This window comes from Erinaceus europaeus, chromosome 7 (genome assembly GCF_950295315.1).
Source record: "Erinaceus europaeus chromosome 7, mEriEur2.1, whole genome shotgun sequence".
NCBI lineage: Eukaryota > Metazoa > Chordata > Mammalia > Eulipotyphla > Erinaceidae > Erinaceus > Erinaceus europaeus.
In genome coordinates this window covers 72,103,285-72,126,346 of record NC_080168.1, presented here as the reverse complement: position 1 = coordinate 72,126,346, position 23,062 = coordinate 72,103,285, and the positions used below count along the sequence as shown (strand labels likewise).

Genomic DNA, 23,062 nt, shown 5'->3' with positions numbered 1-23,062 from the left:
GATGTCCTTCGTTGTTAGACAGGACAGAGAAATGGAGAGAAGCGGAAGACAGAGAGGGGAGAGAAAGATAGACACCTGCAGACCTGCCTCACCGCCTATGAAGCAACTCCCCTGCAGGTGGGGAGCCGGGGCTGGAACCTCGATCCTTACATGGGTCCTTGAGCTTTGCAACACGTGCGCTTAACCCGCTGCACTACCGCCCAACCCCTCATTCTGCCTTTATATAGTCTAGACATGATAACCTTAATTACTGTTCTTCATTCATGTTTCCATCAGGATACTCAGCATTTTATTTTATTTTATTATTCAGAGCACTGCTCAGCTCTGGCTTATGGTGATGCAGGGGGTTGAACCTGGGATTTTGGAGCCTCTGGCATGACAGTCTCTTTGCATAACCATTATGCTATCCCAGCATTATATTTTAAACAGTAAGCAAACTTTTCTTATGAAGTGGAAACATATAAATCTTCATGCAAGCCTAAATGAACTGAGCCACTTAAGTTTCAAATCAAGTGTTTAATACAATACATAGAAGTTTTTACTTTAATGAGAACCATGTAATAGAGCTGTACTTGTTTTTGAAAAAAAAAAAAATTAAGTTCTCAAAAAATCATGTAAATCGCTTGTACTTACAAAGTTAAGTACAAGTGAGGTTCTGAAGTCCAAGGCTCAGTCCCTTGTTCTACCATAAACCAGAGTGGAGCAGTGCTATGCATTCTCTCTGTATGATTAAAATATATTATATATAACAGTAAATGCAACATATTGGCAAAATAGCACCCTGCATAGGTGCTTAGTGGCCTTCTATTTGATAAAGTCAGCTCAGAGCAGTGAAGGCCCCAAAACACAAAAAAACAACCAAAACTTTAGAAAAGTTTTAAAAATATATTTATTTATTTATTCCCTTTTGCTGTCCTTGTTGTTTTATTGTTGTCATTATTGTTGTTGTTATTGATGTCGTCGTTGTTGGATAGGACAGAAAGCTGAAGAGAGATGGGGAAGACAGAGGAGGAGAGAGAGAAAGACACTTGCAGACCTGCTTCACCGTCTGTGAAGCGACTTCCCTGCAGGTAGGGAGCCAGAGGCTCGAACCAGGATCCTAATGTCGGTCCTTGCGCTTTGTGCCACCTGCACTTAACCCACTGGGCTACTGCCCGACTCCCAAGTTTTTGTTGTTTTTTTTTAAAGTCAGAAAATAATTTGAGGACAGTAAATACACAGTAACTATTAAAATCAACAACAAAACTGAATAGGGTATAAAAAACTTCTATGACTGATGTTATTTCTAGATCTAAGATTAATTTCTCTGGACTCCTAAGAAATGCATTCATGGTGTGATTAATCATCAAGAAATAAAGGACTCTTTCATACAGCATTCCCTGTAAGGGCATATGCCAAAGTGTCAACATGTTAGAAAAGGATATTGGTGGCTAGAAAGGTTAACATAAAAGGGAAGACATGACATGTAGCTATGTCATGTCAAGTGGGGTCTGCATGTAATAAGAATAGGATTAAGAATAAGCATTTAAAAAAGCTTAATATGTCTTAGATCATTTAAGTTTGTTAAATTAATTGTAGACTTGTATTCATGTGTTACATGATTTGATTAGTTTTTTGAGTAAGAGCACAAAAATAAAAAACACAACTAGAGGGCTGAATAGAGAACATAATGATTCTGCAAGACTTTCATGCCTGAGGCTCTGAAGTCCCAGATTTGATCCCCACAACCTCCATATGCCAGAACTGACCAGGGCTCTGGTCTCTCTCTTTCATTAAATATAAATCAACATATTTTTCTTTTTAAAAAAAGAACAAATTTAAAAAAAAAAGGACAAATAGAGAAGCTGATAGAGCAAACAGACTTGTAGGCTGAAATCCTACTTTCAAATTCACCACTTATGCCACAACAGTTCTCTGCCCTCTTTATTTCTCTCCCTCCCTCCCTCTCTCTGCCTGTCTCTCTCAATAAGCATATCTAATAAGAAGGGGGAACAGGAGAAGCATAATGGTTATGCAAAAAGACTCTCATGCCTGAGGCATGGAAGTCCCAGGTTCAACCTACGCTCCGCGCACACACACACACCACAAGCCAGAACTGAACAGTTCTATGATAATTAATAAATAAATAAATAAATAAATAAATAAATAAATAAATAAATGCATAGCCGGTGGTGACCTACTTGGTGGTATGGTACAATGCCCAAGGATTCTAGCTCACATTCCTAGTCCCCACTTGCAGGGAAAACTTCACAAGCAATGTAGGTGTTTCCCTGCCTCTCTTCCTCTCTTTTATCTCAGTTTCTGTCTCTATCCAATAATATATATATACACGTACACACACACACACACACACACACATTTTTAAGAAGAAAACGTAAAAAGTAAACAAAACTAAGGGGAGGAGAGACAACTCCCTTAAACAGTGTGCTGTTTTGCCATGCTTATGACACAGTTCAAGGTATTGAAGGAAGCTTCAGAGCTTTGGTTTCTCTCTTCCTCTCTTATCCAAAAAAAGTAAATAAAATAAATAAAAGCTTAAGGTTTCAGGAGATAACACCACAGAAATGTCATGAATGGTATCTATTTGTCTCTCTCTCTAAATGTAATATATATATATATATATATATATATATATATATATGATGCCTCAAAGAACACTTTCATAACTAATATAAAAGAAAAATATGTCTTATACAGAAACAATTAAGTACAATAAGGTGTCCACTGCTAATGTTATAGAAAATGCCAGAGGAAATCCATGTTTCAAACTGGATTAATTCAGAAGAATATAAAAGATGAAAGGTACACACAAATGGGGAATGAACTACCTATAGTCATGAAATGAGAGATCATATATCCCACTTTCATGCCTATATCTAAAAAAGTGAATAGTTTTTAAAAATAGTGAGTCTGCATTCACTATGCACATTTATATTCACTAGCCCCAGTAAGATAAATAAAATTCTTATCTTTTTGAATTGAGATTGAAATTGTATACACCTGGCTATATATAGTACATATTATCAGCCCAAGTCATCAAAATTCCCAAAGCTCATTCTAAGAGAATATGTAAATAAACACTTGTCCCTTTTCTGTATCCATGCACTACAAATGCCTAAATCAAACTCCCAATATGTAACATCTAGAAAGAACTACAAATTAATTATTTTAGTGCATTAATAAAAATACTGACAAAAATATGGTCACAAATCTGGTCATAAATACAAGATTACTAAAATTAACTTTTTTTTTTGCCAATTTTGTTCCCTCCATCACAAAGCAATGGAACTGAGATGCCATTTTACCAGTCAGAGATAATGACCTACCCAGCAGATCACACCTAAATATGACACCAACTAATTCTCCGGTTACTTCCAAAGGATGATGAAGAGGTTGTGAACATCCCGTCAAGCATATCCTCTGAATGCTTCGGCATTTTAAACTTTCAAAAAATAGCCTACTGTAACACAATGAAATCACTTGTTAGAGCTAATTTGTAGCAGTACATTTTGCGATTTGATTTAAATGGCCATGTGAAAACCTCAAAACAGATGATTCTCCTACAAATACACAAACCATTTCAAAAAAAATGTATTTTTATATATACATTCATTACTAACAACGGAATCATTTCTGTTAGCATCTACTAATGAAAGTAAAATTATTCATTAGCACTTCCAATTTTGAATTTTGTACAAAGTAATATCAGAGGGTGTCTGATTATAAGTAAACCAAGGAAAGACGGTGACAGACAATCATAACTCAAGAAGCAGGGAAAACTGACATAAGCAGTGACTGATTAAATAACAGATCAAATCTGAAATTATCAATGATCAGGAAATGTAACAATGTAGTGTGTCTTCACTAACAAAAACAAAGATTTGGAATCTCCAAGATACAGCAGTGGCACACTGATGCTCTATCAGTTTTCCCCATTAATGTTTGCTCTGATTTACAAAATAAGACTATCAAGGAGCCTTCTGCACACTAATTTGGAATCTTCATGATCTTTGGTTTTACTGTAAAAGGTGCTCTGTTCAGTGAGCCTTCTAAAACCACTGGAAAAGAACATATAAATTAATAAAACTGTATTTTAATTAAATATTCTTGAGTTTGGTTAGCATGAGCCACTTTATAAATATTTTCCTTCAATTCTGAGTAGCCCTAAATCAGGGGATGGCAAACTCTGGTGAAGGGTCAGACAGTAGGGATTCACTATAGCCAATACAGTCTTACACACTTTTGCTACAACTAGTAAATTCTGTCATTTTGGGGTAAAGCAGGCTATGTTTCAAGAAAATTACTCCACAACATAATGTTCAGATTTGGTGAGGACCTGGACTACCTACCTTAATTCGTCAATCCCGAAATTCAGATTAAATATTTAAAACACTGAAATGTAGTACATCATTTGAGAAAATACTACTTACTTATACTCAGTCCAACTATCATGAAAAACTCACAGAACACTAGTAAGAGAGTATTATGCTACCCATACTATATGGATCCTGCTTCCCAATCTGAATGCTCCAATAAGTCCTTCCTTCACTCAAAATAACAGGTCCCATAAGAAACCCATTTAGGGAGTCAGGCGGTAGCAAAGCGGGTTAAGCACAAGTTGCGTGAAGCCCAAGGGCCAGTTTAAGGATCTCAGTTCGAGCCCCTGGCTCCCCACCCGCAGGGGAGTCGCTTCACAGGCGGTGAAGCAGGTCTGCAGGTGTCTATCTTTCTCTCCCCCTCTGACTTCCCATCCTCTCTCCATTTCTCTCTATCCTATCTAACAATAACATCAACAGCAACAACAATAACTACAATAACAATAAAAAACAAGGGCAACAAAAGGGGAAATAAATAAATAAATATATTTTTTTAAAAAGCCATTTAACTTTGTTTCAAATATGTATGGTGGTTTTCAATTTTAGAAAGCTAAGAAACTTTTTTTAAATACAGATCCCACGGCATCAATTCCAACCAATTATAACAATTATTTGACAGACTGAAAGTCAGTTATCTTTACAAATTCCACAGATGTGGTACAAGGTGCTATCAGATTTAGATATGGTAACAGACATAGTTTGTTTTTAAAGTGATCAATGAGAAGGTGAGTGGTGATGCACCTTATAAGTTATAAGTGCATGCTACCATGCACAAGGACCTGAGTTTAAGCCCGAGGTCCCCACCTATAGGACAGAAGCTTCACAAGCTAGTGATGCAGTGCTGCAGGTGTCTTTCGTTGTCTCTCTCCTGCTCTATCTACCTTTCCGCTTGATTACTCTTTGTCCTATCAATAACTCAATCACTATTCTTAACTGATCAATGAATCTACTGTATTTACAAAACAAATGAGTTAATTTCTAGGTTGAATACCTAAGGATTCACATTTTCAAAAGAGCACCCTGAGCAGCTAGGGGGATTGTTCAAGTAGATCATCAAGACTTGCAAAAGTGGGGTTGCAGGTTCAATCTTCACCAATGCATGTACCAGAGTGCTGCTTAGGCTTCTTTGTCTCATGTGAATCTCTGGCATGTAACAAAATAAACCCAGTGCATAGTGGAGGATCTAAATTGGTAGGGTTAGTGTGCAAAAGTCTATCACTACCCATAAATCAGTTTTTAAAAAGTTGCTTGAGTGTTTATTATGCACTACTCAGTATCATTACCTAGAAGGAACCATTGTACGCTTAGCAACTAAATGTATGTTTTTAACACTTTTACCTTGAATACTTAAAAATAAAGCTCGCATGCTATAATGGAAAACTTCTGACAAAGAAACATAAGTGGCTTATCTTCAAACTTCAGCATGTGTGCCAAACATACTATGTATACTCATTCAAACATCCAAGGCTATTACTTCACAAATGGGAATAAAAATCCTAAACGAAGGTATGTTAATATTTTAAAACATATCTGAAGAACTACTCATTTTAAAGGAAACAATATTTACATTAGCATATAAATTTGTTTTAAAGCAAATATTCAAAACATTTTCATAACTAGATAATGAAGTTAGAATGAATTTATTTGATGCTATTATATTTTACATTATCATTTTCTTGGCATAACAAAGTCTACTCTAAGAAACTTAATGTTAACTAAAATTTCTCCTTTATCAAGATAATTTGCATCTACAAATAAGTAAACTGAGACATAATGTATATGTTACTTAAGGTACTCAAAATTGTCATGCTATAGGAGTTAAAAATAGTGATTATTTTACCGTTATCAGAAACCAAAGAGCAAAAAAAAAAAATAAAAAATAAAAAATAAAAAAAAAAGAAAAGAAACCAAAGAGCTTGACTTTCCAATGAGAAATAAGGTATGAAATGAAAATTACAACCTTGAATGGGATGATCTCACTCTCAGGCAGAAGTTGAAAAACAAGATCAGAAAAGAAAACATAAGTAGAACCTGAAATGGAATTGGCATATTGCACCAAAGTAAAAGACTGGGGTGGGTGGGTGGGGAGAATACAGGTCCATGAAGGATGATAAATGACTTAGTGAGGGGTGTATTGTTAAATGGGAAACTGGGGAATGTTATACATGTACAAACTATTGTATTTACTGTTAAATGTAAAACATTAATTCCCCAATAAAGAAATTAATTTAAAAAAAAAAGAAAGAAAATTACAACCTTGAATTGATAAATGCTGAAATAGATATCCTTGAAAGGCACCACCAGAAATGAGGCATTTGCCTTCATCTTCTAATATGAATTTATAAAACTGCTATTCAAAATACAAAATATAAAAATCAGTGATTGTTTTATACGTCAAAGTTTAAAATGCTTCTAATGGAATATTTGAAAAAAAGGATAGGTAGCATCTTACAACAAACCAAGAAAACCTACTTTGCTATTATAACTTGGACAAGCTGACCACTTACCATTTGCTTCCTCCCTTTAAACTAAACAATAAGAAAAAGAGAAAAGTACATAAGGCCTAATTTCAAAATATTTTAATACAAAAAAAAAACCATGGAAAGTGTTTAAAAATTTCTTCTGAAAGCAGTTATCAAATGAAAAATAACTAACAATTACCTCAATGGTTCTATTAACACAAAACAGAACTGTAAAGGCTAGTTCGTTAATTCTTTAGCATTAAGTTCAAATAAACAAGCATTATGAAACAAGATTGCATCTAGTCATAATTTCTAGTCTAAAAAGAGTTAGAACTGGAAAACTTTATATCCTCTAATGTTTACTCTCATCATTACATATAATATAAAAATGGCTATCGTTCAGAAAATTAAGAATTAGTAGTTTTTTACTTAAGTATTAATTAAAAATAGAAAAAAATACAAATCATTCCAACCTAGAACTCAGCAAAATTTCTGTCTGCAGTAAATTAAAAATATATTCTCTGTTCTTTCAAGAAGTTTCTCTTAATCCACCAACCACTGACTATAAAGACCATTCTTGACTCTGTATTAGAGGGTAGGGAAAAAAGGGCCGAGGGAGCCAGTGCAGTGATCAAGAGTTTGCACCCACTGGCCCCACTCAAATTAACCTTGGGATTCAAATAACCAATATACTTCAAGTATACACTTGGAAACAAAGTGTGTATACACATAAATAACTAGCAAATGTCAAAGAACATAATCTTGATCTATTTTTGAAATACCAATAAATATGCTGAATATTTCTAAGTTTATTATCAAAAGTTTGTAGGGTATTTGGAAATTCTACCCATCAGTACAATGAGTTTTTGTTTTAAATAATTTATTATTTAACTTGTACATTGTACCAAAATTTCCAAATACTTTACTAAACATAAAAATATTAAAATGATACTCATTCAATGAAATCAACCCTAAATGTCTCTGAACATGTGAAAAACAATGGTTAAAAGAGGGGGGACAGGCAGAGGTGCAACTGGTTAAGTGCACATAGTGCAAGGATCTGAGTTCCAGCCCTTGGCTCCCCACCTTTGGTGGTGGTGGGGCTTCACAAGCAGCAAAGCAGGTCTGCAGTTGTCTATCTTTTTCTTTCCCTCTCTATCTCTCCTTCCTTTCTCAATTTCTCTGTCCTATTAAAATAAGGAAGGAAGGGAGGGGGGGGAGAAAGTGGCCACCAGAAGCAGCGGTGCACTGAGCCCCAGCAATAACCTTGAAAGCAAAGAGAGAGAGAGAGGAGATAGATATTTCCTGCATGAGGCACCAAAGGTCCTCAGTTCAACCCTCAGTATCACCATATGCCAGAGCTGATCTGTGCTCTGATAAAAATTAAATAAATATATATCACAGCAGGGCAAGGGAGATGGCATAATGGTTAAGCAAAAAGACTATCATGATTGAGGCTTTGAATTTTTTTTTTTCTTTTTTGCCTCCAGATTTGTCGCTGGAGCTTGGTGCCTGCACTATGGATCTACTGCTCCTGGAGATTACTTTTTTCCCTTTTGTTGCCCTTGTTATTGATGTAAGTGTTGGACACGACAGAGAGAAATGAAGAGAGAAGGTGAAGACAGAGAGGGGGAGAGAAAGGTAGACACCTGCGGACCTGCTTCACCACTTGTGAATCGACCCACTTACAAGGTGGGGAGCTGGGGGCTCAAACCAAGATCCTTGCGTCAGTCTGTGCCCTTCGTGCCATGTGCGCTTAACGCACTGTGTTATCATACGGCACCCCCATGGCTGAGGTTTTGAACTTCCAGGTTCAGTTGCTGGCACCAGCATAATCCAGGGCATATGATTAAATGTACACATCACAGTGCGGAAGGATACAGGTTCAAGATCCTGGTCCCCAATGCAGGAGGAACCCTTCCCGAGTGATCTGGTGTGTGCGTCTGTGTATTATTTAGTTTATATTAAATATTTTTTAAAAAGCACTGAGATATCAATAAAAAAATTGAGTTTTGGGAGTCAGGCAGTAGCGCAGCGGGTTAAGCGCAAGGACCAGTTAGGATCCCAGTTCAAACCCCTGGCTCCCCACCTACAAGGGAGTGACTTCACAGTCGGTGAAGCAGGTCTGCAAGTGTCTCTCTGTCTCTCTTCCTCTCTATCTCACCTTTCTCTCTCAATTTCTCTCTGTCTCTATCCAATAGCAAATAAATAAAAATATTTTTTTAATTGAGTTTTAAAACAAAAGTATCAACTTTAACAGCACTATATATATATATGTGTGTGTGTGTGTATCACTTAATAATTTTCTTCTAGCTTAGTAATTTACACATATTATAAATAGCGACACAATTGCTGAAACGAAAACCTATGGCACTAAAGCATAAGAATGCAAACTCCACCACATTACCACTTATAATTACAACAAAAGCAGTGTTCAGCTAAGTAGAAAAACAATTTCCTAAGCCTAATGGACCAAAATTAAGTGTCCCTATGAAATATATCACAGGTGGTTTAGAAATTGTTTATATTTGGAGACAAAAACAAATTTACCAGTTTTCAAATTATGAGATCAGAAAAAAATGTTTTACTCCACAATAGCCTCAAATGAATGAACTCAACAGATTTATACTCAAATGTAAGAACCAAAAATATACGACCACAGATTAAAATGTCACTAAACAAGTAAATGTATCCAACTAGGAAAAGAGAATTGCAAAAGAATGCTACAAAGGACTCAAAAAAATTATGCTTAAAAACCCACTCAACAAATTTGTTAATGGATGTAAAAGTAAATTCAGAGCTAAAAGGATATTCTGGCAGACGTGGGTGGATAGCATAATGGTTATGCAAACAGACTCTCATGCCTGAGGCTCCAACATCCCAGGTTCAAACCCCCACACCCCATTAGCCAGAACTGAACAGTGTTCTGGTTTAAAAAAAAAAAAAAAAAAAGGTATTCTGGAAAACCTAGTACTTGATAGTGGGTTTAACCACTTAAACTGGTGGATGGGGTGAGTAGACAGTGGAAGAGTGGAAAGGGGTGATAGGGCAACAGACAAAGACACACGCATAACTGCTTCACCAATCGCAAAGCTTTGCCCCTGCAGGTGGGGACCAGGGGGCTTGAACTCGGGTCCTTGCAAACTGTAGTATTATGTGCACTCAATCAGGTACACCACCACCCAACCCCTGAATTTCTGTCTCTATCCAATAAATAAAAAAGGAAGTAACTTGTATGCTGTACCCTCAGCAACATAAATGCCAGGTTCTGGTACCCTCTATCACACACCGGCTTTCTACATATAAGAATCACAGTTTTTGAACAGTTTGAGGAAAAAACACTAAGTATGCATCTGTGTGTATACATGTATGCTTTACCATGCATAAGGACCCAGGCTGAGCACCATGCAAAGTGGAAGCATAACAAGATATAGGGCCAGGCAGTGCTCTGTAGTGTCTTTCCCTTTCATCCTCTAGTAAAAACAAAAACAAAAAGAACACACCACAAAAAAGTGGTGGGATCACACAAAATGCAAAGACTCTGAAAAGGGGGGGTGGAGGCAGAAAGTAAGTGATGTTTAGGCTAGGGAACAGACATGTATGCTTGAGGTTCCCAGTCTATTGGGTTGTTAAAAAAGTCATGATGGGAGTCGGGTGGTAGCGCAGTGGGCTAAGTACATACGGTGCAAAGCGCAAGGACCGGCATAAGGATCTTGGTTCGAGCCCCCAGCTCCCCACCTGCAGGGGAGTCACTTCTTCACAGGTAGTGAAGAAGGTCTGCAGGTGTCTATTTTTCTCTTTCCGTATTCCCTTCCTATTTCTATTCTAACAAAAACATAAATAACAAAAATAACAACTACAACAATAAAATCAAGGGCAACAAAAGGGAAAATAAATATAATAAAAATAATTTAAAAAACAGAAAAGTCATGATGTATTTTTTTCTAAGTTTTCTACACAAAAATGTGTCATGACTTTTCCAACAACCCAATGTTAATGATTACCAACACCACATGTATCACAGTAGTGCTGTGATTTACCTCATCTCCTCCATCTCTCTGTCATGACAGTCTCGACCTCTCATATGTAAGGAACAAAACATTTCTTTAAAAAAAAAAGTCAGGTAAAGGGAAAGAAAACAATAAATTAAAAATACTAAATTATGGGAGTCGGGCTGTAGCGCAGCGGGTTAAGCGCAGGTGGCGCAAAGCACAAGGACTGGCATAAGGATCCCGGTTCGAACCCCGGCTCCCCACCTGCAGGGGAGTCGCTTCACAGGTGGTGAAGCAGGTCTGCAGGTGTCTATCTTTCTCTCCTCCTCTCTGTCTTCCCCTCCTCTCTCCATTTCTCTCTGTCCTATCCAACAATGACAACAACAATAATAACTACAACAATAAAAAAAAAACAAAACTAAATTATGGGGCCAGGTGGTATCATGCCTGGTTGAGTGCAAGTTGCAATGCACAAGGGCCCAAATTTGAGCCCCTAGTCACCACCTGCAGGGGGAAAGCTTTGCAAGTGGTGACGCAAGGCTGCAGCTGTTTCTGTCTTTCTTACCCTCTATCTCCCCCTACATCTTAATTTCTGGCTTTCTCAATCTAATAAAGAGAAAAAAATCATTAAAAAACAAAGACTAAATTTTAAAGTAACAATCTTAATTGTATACACACACACACACACACACACATACATATATAAAGGCCTGGAGAGGTTTGCAGTTTAACTAATTATTACAGAATTAAGCATTAGAAGGTTTTAAAAGTGGTATTTAAGTCCTTATCCTTTGAAGATACATACTGAAACATTTATTGAATCATATGAAGAAAGTGGAAATTAATAAAAACGACTGCAGAAAGTGAATATACTTAGAGATGAAAGGATCAAGACCAACTATATACTAATGAGCATTATGGCTGGATGATGAACATATACTACTAGGTCTACTTTTGTATATTCTGAAATGTTTCAAAACAAAAAATGTTTTAGTATCAATAAATGGCGAAAATCAGTTAAATGAAAATGGTAGCTTTAGCAAGACTGCTAATTCAGTAGCATATATTTTAAAAGTACCTTACTAAGTCAAAATAACAAAAGTTGAACATAAAACATCTTCAGAAACTAATTTCAATTTACTGTTAAGAGTTGTTTTAAAAAGCACTAGTTTAGCATAAACAGGACACATTCAGAAAGATAAAACATATAGAACTGTACAATGAAAAATCTAAGAAACTCTAAATATGTATCACCTAACATTAGGTTATTAGCATTTTACTTACATTCTCCATATAGTTTGGCTTAAAACCCTCTTGCTGTCGCCTCAGTTCCTCTTGTTCTCTGTGTCGAATCATTTCTTCCTCACGACGACGATGCTCTTCTTCATGTCTAAAAGAATTTTAAATAAAATTTCAAGACATCAGACACACTTATAAGTCACAGATGGTCATTTTACTTTAGGTAAAACAAAATAATTTATATGTCATGCTAAATCAGTGAATAATGACTGGAATACTATATTTTTCTGCACTTTTTTGGCTCTAATTTTTTTTTATTATCTTTTATTTATTGGATAGAGACAGCCAGAAATCAAGAGGGAAGGGTGTGATAAAAAGGGAAAGACAGAGAGATACCTGAAGCACTGCTTAACCACTCGCAAAGCTTTCCCCCTACAGGTGGGGGCTGAGGGCTCAAACCCGGGTCCTTGGCTCTAACTTTTTCTTTTTGGCTCCAGGGTTATTGCTGGGGCTCAGTGCCTGTACCATGAATCCACTGCTCCTGGAGGCCATTTTCCCCCCTTTTGTTGCCCTTATTATTGTAGCCTCATTGTGGTCATTATTGTTATTGTAGATGTCGTTCGTTGATGGATAGGACAGAGAGAAATGGAAAGAAGAGGGAAAGACAGAGAGGGGGAGAGAAAGACACCTGCAGACCTGTTTCACCACCTGTGAAGTGACTCCCCTGCAGGTGGGGAGTCGGGGGCTTGAACCAGGATCCTCACGCTGATTCTTGTGCTTTGCTGCGCTTTGCGCCACGTGCGCTTAACCCACTGCGCTACCGCCCGACCCTCGGCTCTAAATTTCTAATGAATCAAAGAACTAAAGAAATCAAAGTCACATAGCTTGGGTAAATGAACAACAACAGTAACTGGATAGTAATAAGCTTGTAATTAAAAAAAAAATCAAGAATAAAAACTGTTAGCATGTACTTTATATATTATGAGAAATCCTGAGATGATGTGCAGCAGTGGCCAACATGGTAGGGTGCATACGTTACAATGTGCAATGACCCAGCTTCAAGCCTGGGTGCCTGCCCACCTGCAGGGGCGAGGCTTCATGCATGGTAAGCAGTGCTGCAGCCGTCTCTTTCCCTCTCTCTTGCTCTCCCCTCAATTTCTTTCTGCCCCCAACAAATAAATAAATGTATAGAGAGATCCCTGGGATCCATCACAAGCAAATCAGACAAAACCATGCTGTTGTTGTTGACTACAATAGAACTTTTATGTGTAAAAGAAAGCCATAATATATCGTCTCTCCCCATTTCGGCAGACCACTGCAGTAGGTATAAGCCTACCATTTAGTTTTTAATTGAAGTTTGGCAGGATAACTATTTACTGATTGGCTATGGTTTCCTTCAGATTAGAGTTATGTTGACTGTCTAGTCAGAAATTATATAATTTGCAAAGTCAGCAATATTTATTGCATAGCCATTAGCCAGTTTATTCAGCATGTGTTCATCATGCTGATATGTGCTGGCCAAAAACCACAACCAAGTATTTATCCCCTAATACGGGTTTGAAACTGCCCTGTTCTCTACAGATAGGATACACAGATTCAGTCATATCATGACTGTCCAAAGTCTGGGCCTTGATTTGGCCTGTGTGACACTCCTTGCATAGTTGTATGGGATTTGTTAGCAGATGGATGTTTTGTTTTGTTTCTTATATATATTTATTTTCCCTTTTGTTACCCTTATTTTTTTTTATTGTTGTAGTTATTATTGTTGCTATTGATGATGCTGTTGTTGGATAGGACAAGAGAGAAATCAAGAGAGGAGGGGAAGACAAAGAAGGGGGAGAGAAAGATACCTGTAGATACCTGTAGACCTGCTTCACCACCTGTGAAGGAACTCCCCTGCAGGTGGGAAGCCGGGGTCAGGAACTGGGATCCTTAAACCAATCTTTGCACTTTGCACCACGTGTGCTTAACCCACTGTGCTACCACTGGACTCCCAGCAGATGGGTGTTTAAGAAAAGAGCTCAATTATTTCTACAGTGACTGTCAGTAGGTACTCAGGAAAGAACTTTTTCATGGAAGGCACCTGGAGTGTGGGAGAAATCTATGATAACACATGTCCTATTCTGAATATATATATATATATATATATATATACACACACACACACATTACATAATATTAATCTTCACTTCTTATATATCTAGTGTCTTTCAAGGATAAACTCCTAGGTTATGTACATATTTTTAGATGGAACTAAAAAATATGATAAATTTTAATGCCAATAGATGGTCTATTTTTCAGGCATCACATATGTTGTAGGACTTCTGAAACACTAAGAATAAGTAATGATATAACTAAAGGATTTTTTGTTGAGTGCTGTTGGGGGTGAGGGAGACAGCATAATGGGTAAGTAAAAAGACTTTCATGCTTGAAGTATACAATGTTTGGGGGGTTTTTTTTGTTTGTTTTTGCTTGTTTGATTACCAGAGCACTGCTCAACTCTGGTTTATGGTGGTACTAAGGACTGAACCTAGACCACTGGTGCCTCAAGCACTGAAGTTATTTTCCATCACCATTATGATATCTCCAGCACTAAAAGTCCCACATTCAACCCCCAGGACTACTATAAACCAAAGTTAGCAGTGATCTGGTAACTAACTAACTAAATAAAATTTGCTGTTGTTCTTTAATATTTAACTTTACTGCTGAAATAGTTAACAATTTCGTCACTGTGGCTATACTATATACATCCTAGTATGTTTCAGCCTCTCTGGCTACTTACTTACTGGTACAAAATATTCTAGGATTTTCTTAAGATTTCCTAGTCATAAAATTAGTTGCTTCAAGAAAGTCCTGATACCTTTTACTGGAGAAGACAGTGTTTAGAAATCTGGGCACTGTGGTCCGGAAGGTGACTCAGTGGATAAAAGTGTCGGACTCTCAAGCATAAGGCCCTGAGTTCAATCCCCAGCAGCACACGTACCAGTGATGCCTGGTTCTTTCTCTCTCTCCTATCTTTCTCATAAATAAATAAATAAAAATCTTTTTAAAAAAAATCTGGGCACTCCGTGTGCTCTACTATGAAAGATCCTTTCACTGAAAAGGATTTTGAATTACATTTACAAGTATCAACTTATGCATATACACACCTGCATTTCTATATCCAAATTAAGTATCACTGAGTTCATAGTGATACCTCTGATTCCAACTCAACACCACAGGATTCATTTTAATCTCAGCCTCTTGATCTGGTCCAACAATAAGAAACCTAGGTCTTGGGAGTTGGATGGTAGCGCAGCAGGTTAAGAGTAGGTGTCGCAAAGTACAAGGACCGGAGGAAGGATCCCATTTCGAGCCCCCAGCTCCCAACCTACAGGGAGGTTGCTTCACAGGCGGTGAAGCAGTTTTGCAGGTGTCTGTCTTTCTCTCCCCCCGTCTTCCCCTCCTGTCTCCGTTTCTCTCTGTTCTATCCAACAACGATGACATCAATAACAATAACTGCAACAATAAAAAACAACAAAGGCAACAAAAAGGAAAAATAAATACTAAAAAAAAATTTAAAAAGAAAAGAAAACTAGGTCTCTTTATCTTTAAAAAAGTATATTACAGGGGGTTGGGCAGTGGCGCAGTGGGTTAAGTGCATGTGGCGCAAAGCCAAGGACCAGCGTAAGGATCCCAGTTCGAGCTCCCGGCTCCCCACCTGCAGGGGAGTCACTTCACAGGCGATGAAGCAGGTCTGCAGGTGTCTATCTTTCTCTCCCTGTCTTCCCCTCCTCTCTCCATTTCTCTCTGTCCTATCCAAGAACGAACAACATCAACAATGGCAATAATAATAACCACAACGAGGCTACAACAAGGGTAACAAAAAGGGTGGAAAAATGGCCTCCAGGAGCGGTGGATTCATGGTGCAGGCACCGAGCCCAGCAATAACACTGGAGGGAAAAAAAAAAAAAAAGTATGTTACAAAGGTCCCCAAGTCAGGCAGTCAGACAGTGGCACACTGGGCTAAAGGCATATAGTACCAAGCTCAGGGATCTCAGTTTAAGCCCCCAGCACCCCACAAACAGTGAAGGAGGACTGTAGGTGAGTGTCTCTCTCCCTCTGTATCTCTCCTCTCAATTTCTCTATGTCCTATCCAATAAATAGGAAAAAATGGCTGCACGAGTAGTGCCTGCACAGAGCCCAGTGATTACCCTGAAGGCAAAAATGAAAAGGGGAGTTGGGCGGTAGTGCAGTACATACGGCACTAAGCACAAGGACCGGCATAAGGAAGGATGCTGGTTCGACCCCCCAGGTCCCCAGCTGCAGGGAGGTCATTTCACAAGCAGTGAGGCAGGGCTACAGGTGTCTTTCTCTCCCCGTCTTCCCCTCCTCTCTCCATTTCTCTCTGTCCTACGCAACAACCATGACATCAATGAAAACAATAATAACTACAACAATAAAACAAGGATAACAAAAGGGAAAATAAATTTTTAAAAATCAAAAAAAAAAAAGTTTTAAGACTTTTTCAATTTTCCAGGTCATAATTTGATACAGCCTGTGCAAGGATTATTTCAAAATAACTAGGTGAAAGTAAAATTTAGAATATTTTCAAAAAAGAACTACATGTACCTACAGACAGAGGCCAATATTACTACGATTCACCAGGCTATGAGGAAACTTCATTAAGTTTTTTTCATGTTTTTACTTTCTATTTCTCAAAAGCACCTGCTTCCTATCAAACACACCTAACTCCCTTTCCAGCACTTCCAAAAACAAAATTTTAAAGTCTGCTTTAATCGAATACATCTTTGTTAAAGACAGTTGTAGAGTTGGGTGGCAGCACATCCTACTGAATGCACATATGACTATACTCAAGGACATGGGTTTAAGTCCCTGGTCCCCACCTCTGGGGATGGGAAGTTTCACCAAGCCATAAAGTAGTGCTGCAGGTGTCTCTCTTTCTCCCTCTTCTGATCTAACTCTATCCTATTAAACAAAAAGAAAGGAAAAAATAAATAAAGAGGCAAAATGTATACCAGGAGTACTGAGTTAGATGAGCAAGCAGTAGGCCCCAGTGATAATCACAGTGACAATTAAAATAAATCTAATTACTATGATTTTTCTCCAGAATTTATTTATTTTGCCACTGGGATTTATCACTAGGGCTCAGTGTCTGCATAACCAAGCTACTATTCCCACCAGCCATTACTTTTTTCTTTATGTAATAGGACAGAAAGAAACCGGGGGGTAGGGGTAGATAGAGTAATGGTTATACAAAGAGACTGGCATGCTTGAGGCTCAAAGTCCCAGATTCAACCCCCTGTACCCCCATAAGCCAGAATTGAGCAGTGCTCTGATAAAATAAATAAACAAATAAAATAAAGAAAGGAGGTTGGTGTATTGCACCAAATAGTCTCTGGGGTGGGGGGAAATACAGGTCCTGGAAAAGGATGACAGAGGACCTAGTGGGAGTTGTATTGTTATGTGGAAAACTGAGAAATGTTATGCATGTACAAAGTATTGTATTTACTGTTGAATGTAAAACATTAATCCCCCAACAAAGGAAGAAAGGAAGGAAGAGAGAGAGAGAGGGAGAGAGGGAGAGAAAGGAAGGAAGGAAGGAAGGAAGGAAGGAAGGAAGGAAGGAAGGAAGGAAGGAAGGAGGCGGGCAGTTAAGCGCATGTGGCGCAAAGCACAAGGACTGATGTAAGGATCCCGGTTCAAGCCCCGGGCTCCCCACCTGTAGGGGAGTTGCTTCACAGGCAGTAAAGCAGGTCTGCAGGTCTCTGTCTTTCCCTCCTCTCTCCATTTCTCTCTGTCCTATCCAACAATGACGACATCAATAACAATAACTACAATAATAAAAAACCACAAGGGCAACAAAAAGGGAATAAATAAATAAATATTAAAAAAAAAAAAAAAGAAAGAAAGAAAAAAGAAAGGAGTGGTCCAGGAGGTGGCACAATGGATAAAGCATTGGATTCTCAACCATGAGGTCCTGAGTTTGATCACCGGCAGCACATGTACCAGAGTGATGTCTGGTTCTTTCTCTCCTCCTATCTTTCTCATGAATAAATGAATTCTTTAAAAAAAAAAAAAAGAAGGAAGGGGAAACAAACTAGGAGGGGGAGAACAAAAGGGAGGTAGAGAATCGACTCAAACCCAGGTTCCTACATATAATAGCATATGAGCTTAATAGGCACTCTATTGCCTGCCCCCTACATCTAGGAATTTTTAAGTATTTATCTCATTACATTTCACAAGAAAATATTATAGATACAAAGAAAGTTATCACTTTTTATCTTATTTTAGTACTGAATATAGACAGAGAAAAATTGAGAGTTGGGGAGATATAGAGGAAAAGAGATAGAGAGATACCTGCAACCCTGCTTCACCACTCATGAAGTGTTTTGTTTTGTTTTGTTTTGTTTTGTTTTGTTTTTAACCAGAGGAGTGAAGCTCTGGTTTCTGGTGAGACTTTTTTTTTTAACCTCTGGTTAAAAAAAAAAAAAAAAAGGATTAAAGGATTTTATGGGGGGACACAGCATAATAGTTATATAAACAGACTCTCATGCCTAAAGCTCCCAGGTCCCAGGTTCAACCCCCAGCATTACTATAAACCAGAGCTGAATAGTGCTCTGGTAAAAAAAAAAAAAAATCTCTTTTAACAAATTATCAAAAAAAGATGCACAGACATTCATAATAATGTCAATAAACATATGAAAAACTAAAAGCAACTCAAATGTAACCATCTCTGGTAAAAATGATCCAATAAACTACAGTGAATTCTGACAATAAATTATAGGCGATGATGCCAAAGCCATCAATGTATGTAAAGTGTCCGTGACAAATTAAGAGAAACACTAACAATTACAGTTTTAAGGCATTCAACTGACAATTTTTTTTAGTTCTAATGCATAAAACCTACTTATTGAGGAGCTTTATTAACAACACACAATGAAAACTATGTATGTCTGCAGATATGTTACAGAGATATTGCTTTACCTAAGTTGTATTTGCTTCCGTTTTTGCAGCTCTTGGTTTCTGAGTTCTTCTAAACGTCTGAGTTCCTCCTGACGCCTCATTAGATCTATAAAATTGAGTACAGATTAATATCTTAGCATTCCTTTCTCTATTTTAAATCAATAAGCATATAGATCCTCTATTACTACAAATAAACATTGCATCTTATATTCACATAAACTAACTTTTCACTATATTATAATAAAAACATTTTAAGAACCATATGGTTGGCACACCTGATAGTGCAGAAGGACATGGGTTCAAGTCCCTGGTCCACATCTGCATGATCAATAAGCTTCACAAGTAGCAAACAGTGCCACACACACATTTATCTTAACTGGGTGGTAGCGCGGTAGGTTATGGGCACATGGCGCAAAGCATAAGGACCAGCATAAGGATCCTGGTTTGAGCCCCCAGCTCCCCACCAGCGGGGGTGGGGGTCATTTCACAAGTGGTGAAGCAGGTCTGCAAGTGTCTTTCTCTCCCCGTCTCTATCTTCCCATCCTCTACATTTCTGTCTGTCCTAACCCACAACAATAACAATAATAACAACAATAAACAACTAGGGCATAAAAGGGAAAAAAGGGCCTCCAGGAGCAGTGGATTCGTAGTGCAGGCAAGGCACTGAACCCCAACAATAACCCTGGAGGAAAAAAAAAAAAATGATTGAAATAAAAATTGTAGCATTAACACTAAAATAAATTTATACCTTGAAATAAACTTCTAATTTTGAAAACATGTGCTAAAATACACTAGTACTAAAACATGTAGTAGTAAAACATGTGCTAAAATTCACTAGTACTAAAAACCAAAATATTAACAAGGCTTGCAGGCACATGCCCAGCCCAGGTCTGAGGCCTCAAGTATGTCACATGAAAGTCCTATGGTGCTATGGAAAGAAAATTCTCATCTTTGTAATTTTCATTAAAATATATTTTTTAAAAGTGCTATTTTTAGTTTTATAGGCTCTGTGGCTATTTATTTACTGATTTTCTCATGAGGGGGTGGGGAATGAGCACACCAGTGCACTGCTCAGTTGTCATTGATGGTGTTGCTGGGGATTGAATCTTAGACTTTACAGCTTTAGGCTTGAAAGTCTTTTGCAATACCATCATGCTATCTCCCCCTAACAGCCCATGACTATTCTCTAGCTATTTATATGCAGTGTGAATTATTCTTTGCTCAGAAGAGTATATTTTCCTGTTTTCTACAATCATGCCACAGAATTTCATTAGATTAGATATGAAAGAATTTGTACTGTAGCTGCTATAGAGAAACACTAAAAGAGAGAAGGATATATTCAATATTTTAAATGAAAAGTCCTTTAGCCAAGAATAGTATATTCAATTAGTTTATCATTCAGGTTTGAAGACACAATGTTAAAAAGCTTTCCAGTGTGCTAGGAGGTAGTAAAATGGATGGATTTGTACTATACCAAATAGGACTGGGGGAAGAACTACCGGGTTGTTGGAAAAGTTGAGTATCTTTATGTTTTTCTTTTTCTTTACTTTTTATTATTATTTTCTCTAACTCTAGGGTTGGGGCTCGGTGCCTGCACTATGAATCCACTACTCTTGGAAGTCATTTTTTCCTATTTTTGTTGCCCTTGTTATTGTTGTTATTGTTGTTGTTGTTGGATAGGACAGAGAGAAATGGAGAGAGGACGGGGAATACAGAGAGGGGGACAGAAAGATAAGACACCTGCAGACTTGCTTCACTGCTTGTGAAGTGACTCCCCAGCAGGTGGGGACCTGGGGCTCAGACTGGGATCGTTCAACCAGTCCTTGTTCTTTGCACTCTATGAACTTAACCCGCTGCACTACTGCCCAGCTCCCTTTCTTAGTTTTTCTCTGAAAAACTGAGTCATGACAGAGGCCAAGTGGTGGCACACCGGGTTAAGTGCATATAGTACAAAGTATAGGGACCTGCACAGGGATCCCATTTCAAGCACCCAGCTCCACAACTGCAAGGGGGGGTCACGTCACAAGTGGTGAAGCAGGGCTGCAGGTGTCTCTCTGTCTCAGTCCTTCTTTATCTCCTCCTCCCCTCTCAATTTCTCTCTGTCCTATCCACAAAAAAAAAAAAAAAAACTCAAAAAAGAAATCCACTGCTAGGAGCAGTGGATTTGTAGTGCAGGCACTGGGCCCCAGAAATAACCCTGCAGACTGAAAAGGAAAAAAAAAAAAAAAACTTTTCCAAAAACCCGATAGGTTGCATGGCTGGAAGGGATCCATTTAATTTTGGTAGATGAATACTGGTACTTTGGTGAAAGGTGTAGTGTGGCAAAGCATTTCTGAAGGTGTTTATACTTGTAATTCTGCAACACTTATGTTGTAGTCATGTATACCAAGGTCACTTCAAAAACTAGATTTTGCTTTTTTAAAAAGTCCGTATTACCTTGCCTCATTAGCATTAACTGATGTTCATGCCTGGCAGCTTCCATTTCTGCCTCCAGTTTCTCTTTGGCTTCTCGGATGTTTCTATCAACCTGTTCACGCTGCTGCTTTTCCATTTCATCAAGAGCCTTCCATCGAGATGCATACTCAAATTCAAATGTTCCAGGTTGAGCAAAACGTGGTGGCTGTTCTCTTTCCCTAAGTATTACATTTAAGAACATTCAGAGATATATGTTTTTTTTAAAAAAAGAAAAAGACAACACAACAAAAAATAAGATAAAAAAAACCATTTAACTGAGTACTTTATAATGTTCATGGCCCCATGCCTGCCAAGTAATGAAGTTACCTTAAGGCAATATTGTAATGCGGTTTTACCAAGCCTGAATTTGAGAAATTCTTCAAGGATGCTGAGCTAATAGGTAACAGAACTAGGATTCAAACAAAAGTAATCAGGGGCTACAACCTGACTTCTATAATTATCGTCTCCACTAAGACATCACTGGTTTTTAACTCAACAATTTTATATAACGCAACCAAGGGAGTGGAGTGGTGGTGGTTACAGACTTACTTTAGTGAAGTCTTGAATTTATTTATTTTTTCATGAGAAAGGAGGAGAGAAAGAACCAAACATCAGTATGGTACATGTGCTGCTGGGGATTGAACTCAGGACCTCATGCTTGAAAATCCAATGGCACCTCCCAGACCACAAAGTCCTGCTCTTTTTTATTTTTATTTTTTTTAGAATTTTTTTTTTAAATATTTATTTTATTTATTTATTCCCTTTTGTTGCCCTTGTTGTTTTATTGTTGTAGTTATTGTTGTTGTCGTTGTTGGATAGGACAGAGAGAAATGGAGAGAGATGGGGAAGATAGAGAGGAGGAGAGAAAGATAAGACACCTGCAGACCTGCTTCACCGCCTGTGAAGCGACTCCCCTGCAGGTGGGGAGCCGGGGTTCGAACCGGGATCCTTATGCCAGTCCTTGTGCTTTGCGCCATCTGCGCTTAACCCGCTGCGCTACAGCCCGACTCCCAAAGTCCTGCTTTTAACCCCCAGCATCACTTCTCAGAATGAAGCTCTAATGTCTCATTTTCTTTCTCATTAAGTAAACAAATCTTTTTACGATTTTTAAATTTAGTTTAGAGGTGGCACAATGGCTACTAGAGCTTTGGACCTTAAAGCATAATGTCCCAAGTTTGATCCCTATATGCTACTATATAGCCTGCCTGACTCTCCTTACATCATAATCATTATCATTGAAGGAAATATGCTGAGGTCTGACGCCTGATTCTCACGAAAAGAACTTAATTTGCTCAAACAACCTGAAAGGGAGGTGCTAAGAAATAAGCAGACCCCTCACCCACAAAGGGTGACCAAAAATATCTCTAAATGGGTCATAAATCCTGTGACATGAATCGTCCCTTCATGCCAGAAATAAATGAGCCCAATATCGTATAAAAATGCCCCCAGCCAGGGAGTCCTGCGGTAGCACAGCAGGTTAAGCACAGGTGGCACAAAGCGCAAGGACCAGCGTATAAGGATCCTGGTTCAAGTCCCCAGATCCCCACCGGCAGGGAAGTCGCTTCACAAATGG

General features: G+C 38.1%; 1 protein-coding gene across 4 annotated transcripts in view; it reads right to left on the bottom strand.

The window, feature by feature from the left end:
* PSPC1 (paraspeckle component 1) overlaps positions 1-23,062 on the bottom strand; it is a 101,719-nt gene that overhangs the window by 57,726 nt on the left and 20,931 nt on the right. For all 4 annotated transcript variants that reach the window (XR_009550741.1, XR_009550740.1, XM_060194747.1 and 1 more), the window contains exons 4-6: positions 21,472-21,668; positions 19,057-19,141; positions 12,115-12,220 (exon numbers count right to left, since the gene is read on the bottom strand). Coding sequence is in view for 2 of the 4 variants with exons in the window: in XM_060194747.1 (XP_060050730.1) it covers positions 12,115-12,220; positions 19,057-19,141; positions 21,472-21,668 (388 nt within the window). In the remaining 2 variants the exon portion in view is untranslated. The remainder of the gene's footprint in view (positions 1-12,114; positions 12,221-19,056; positions 19,142-21,471; positions 21,669-23,062) is intronic.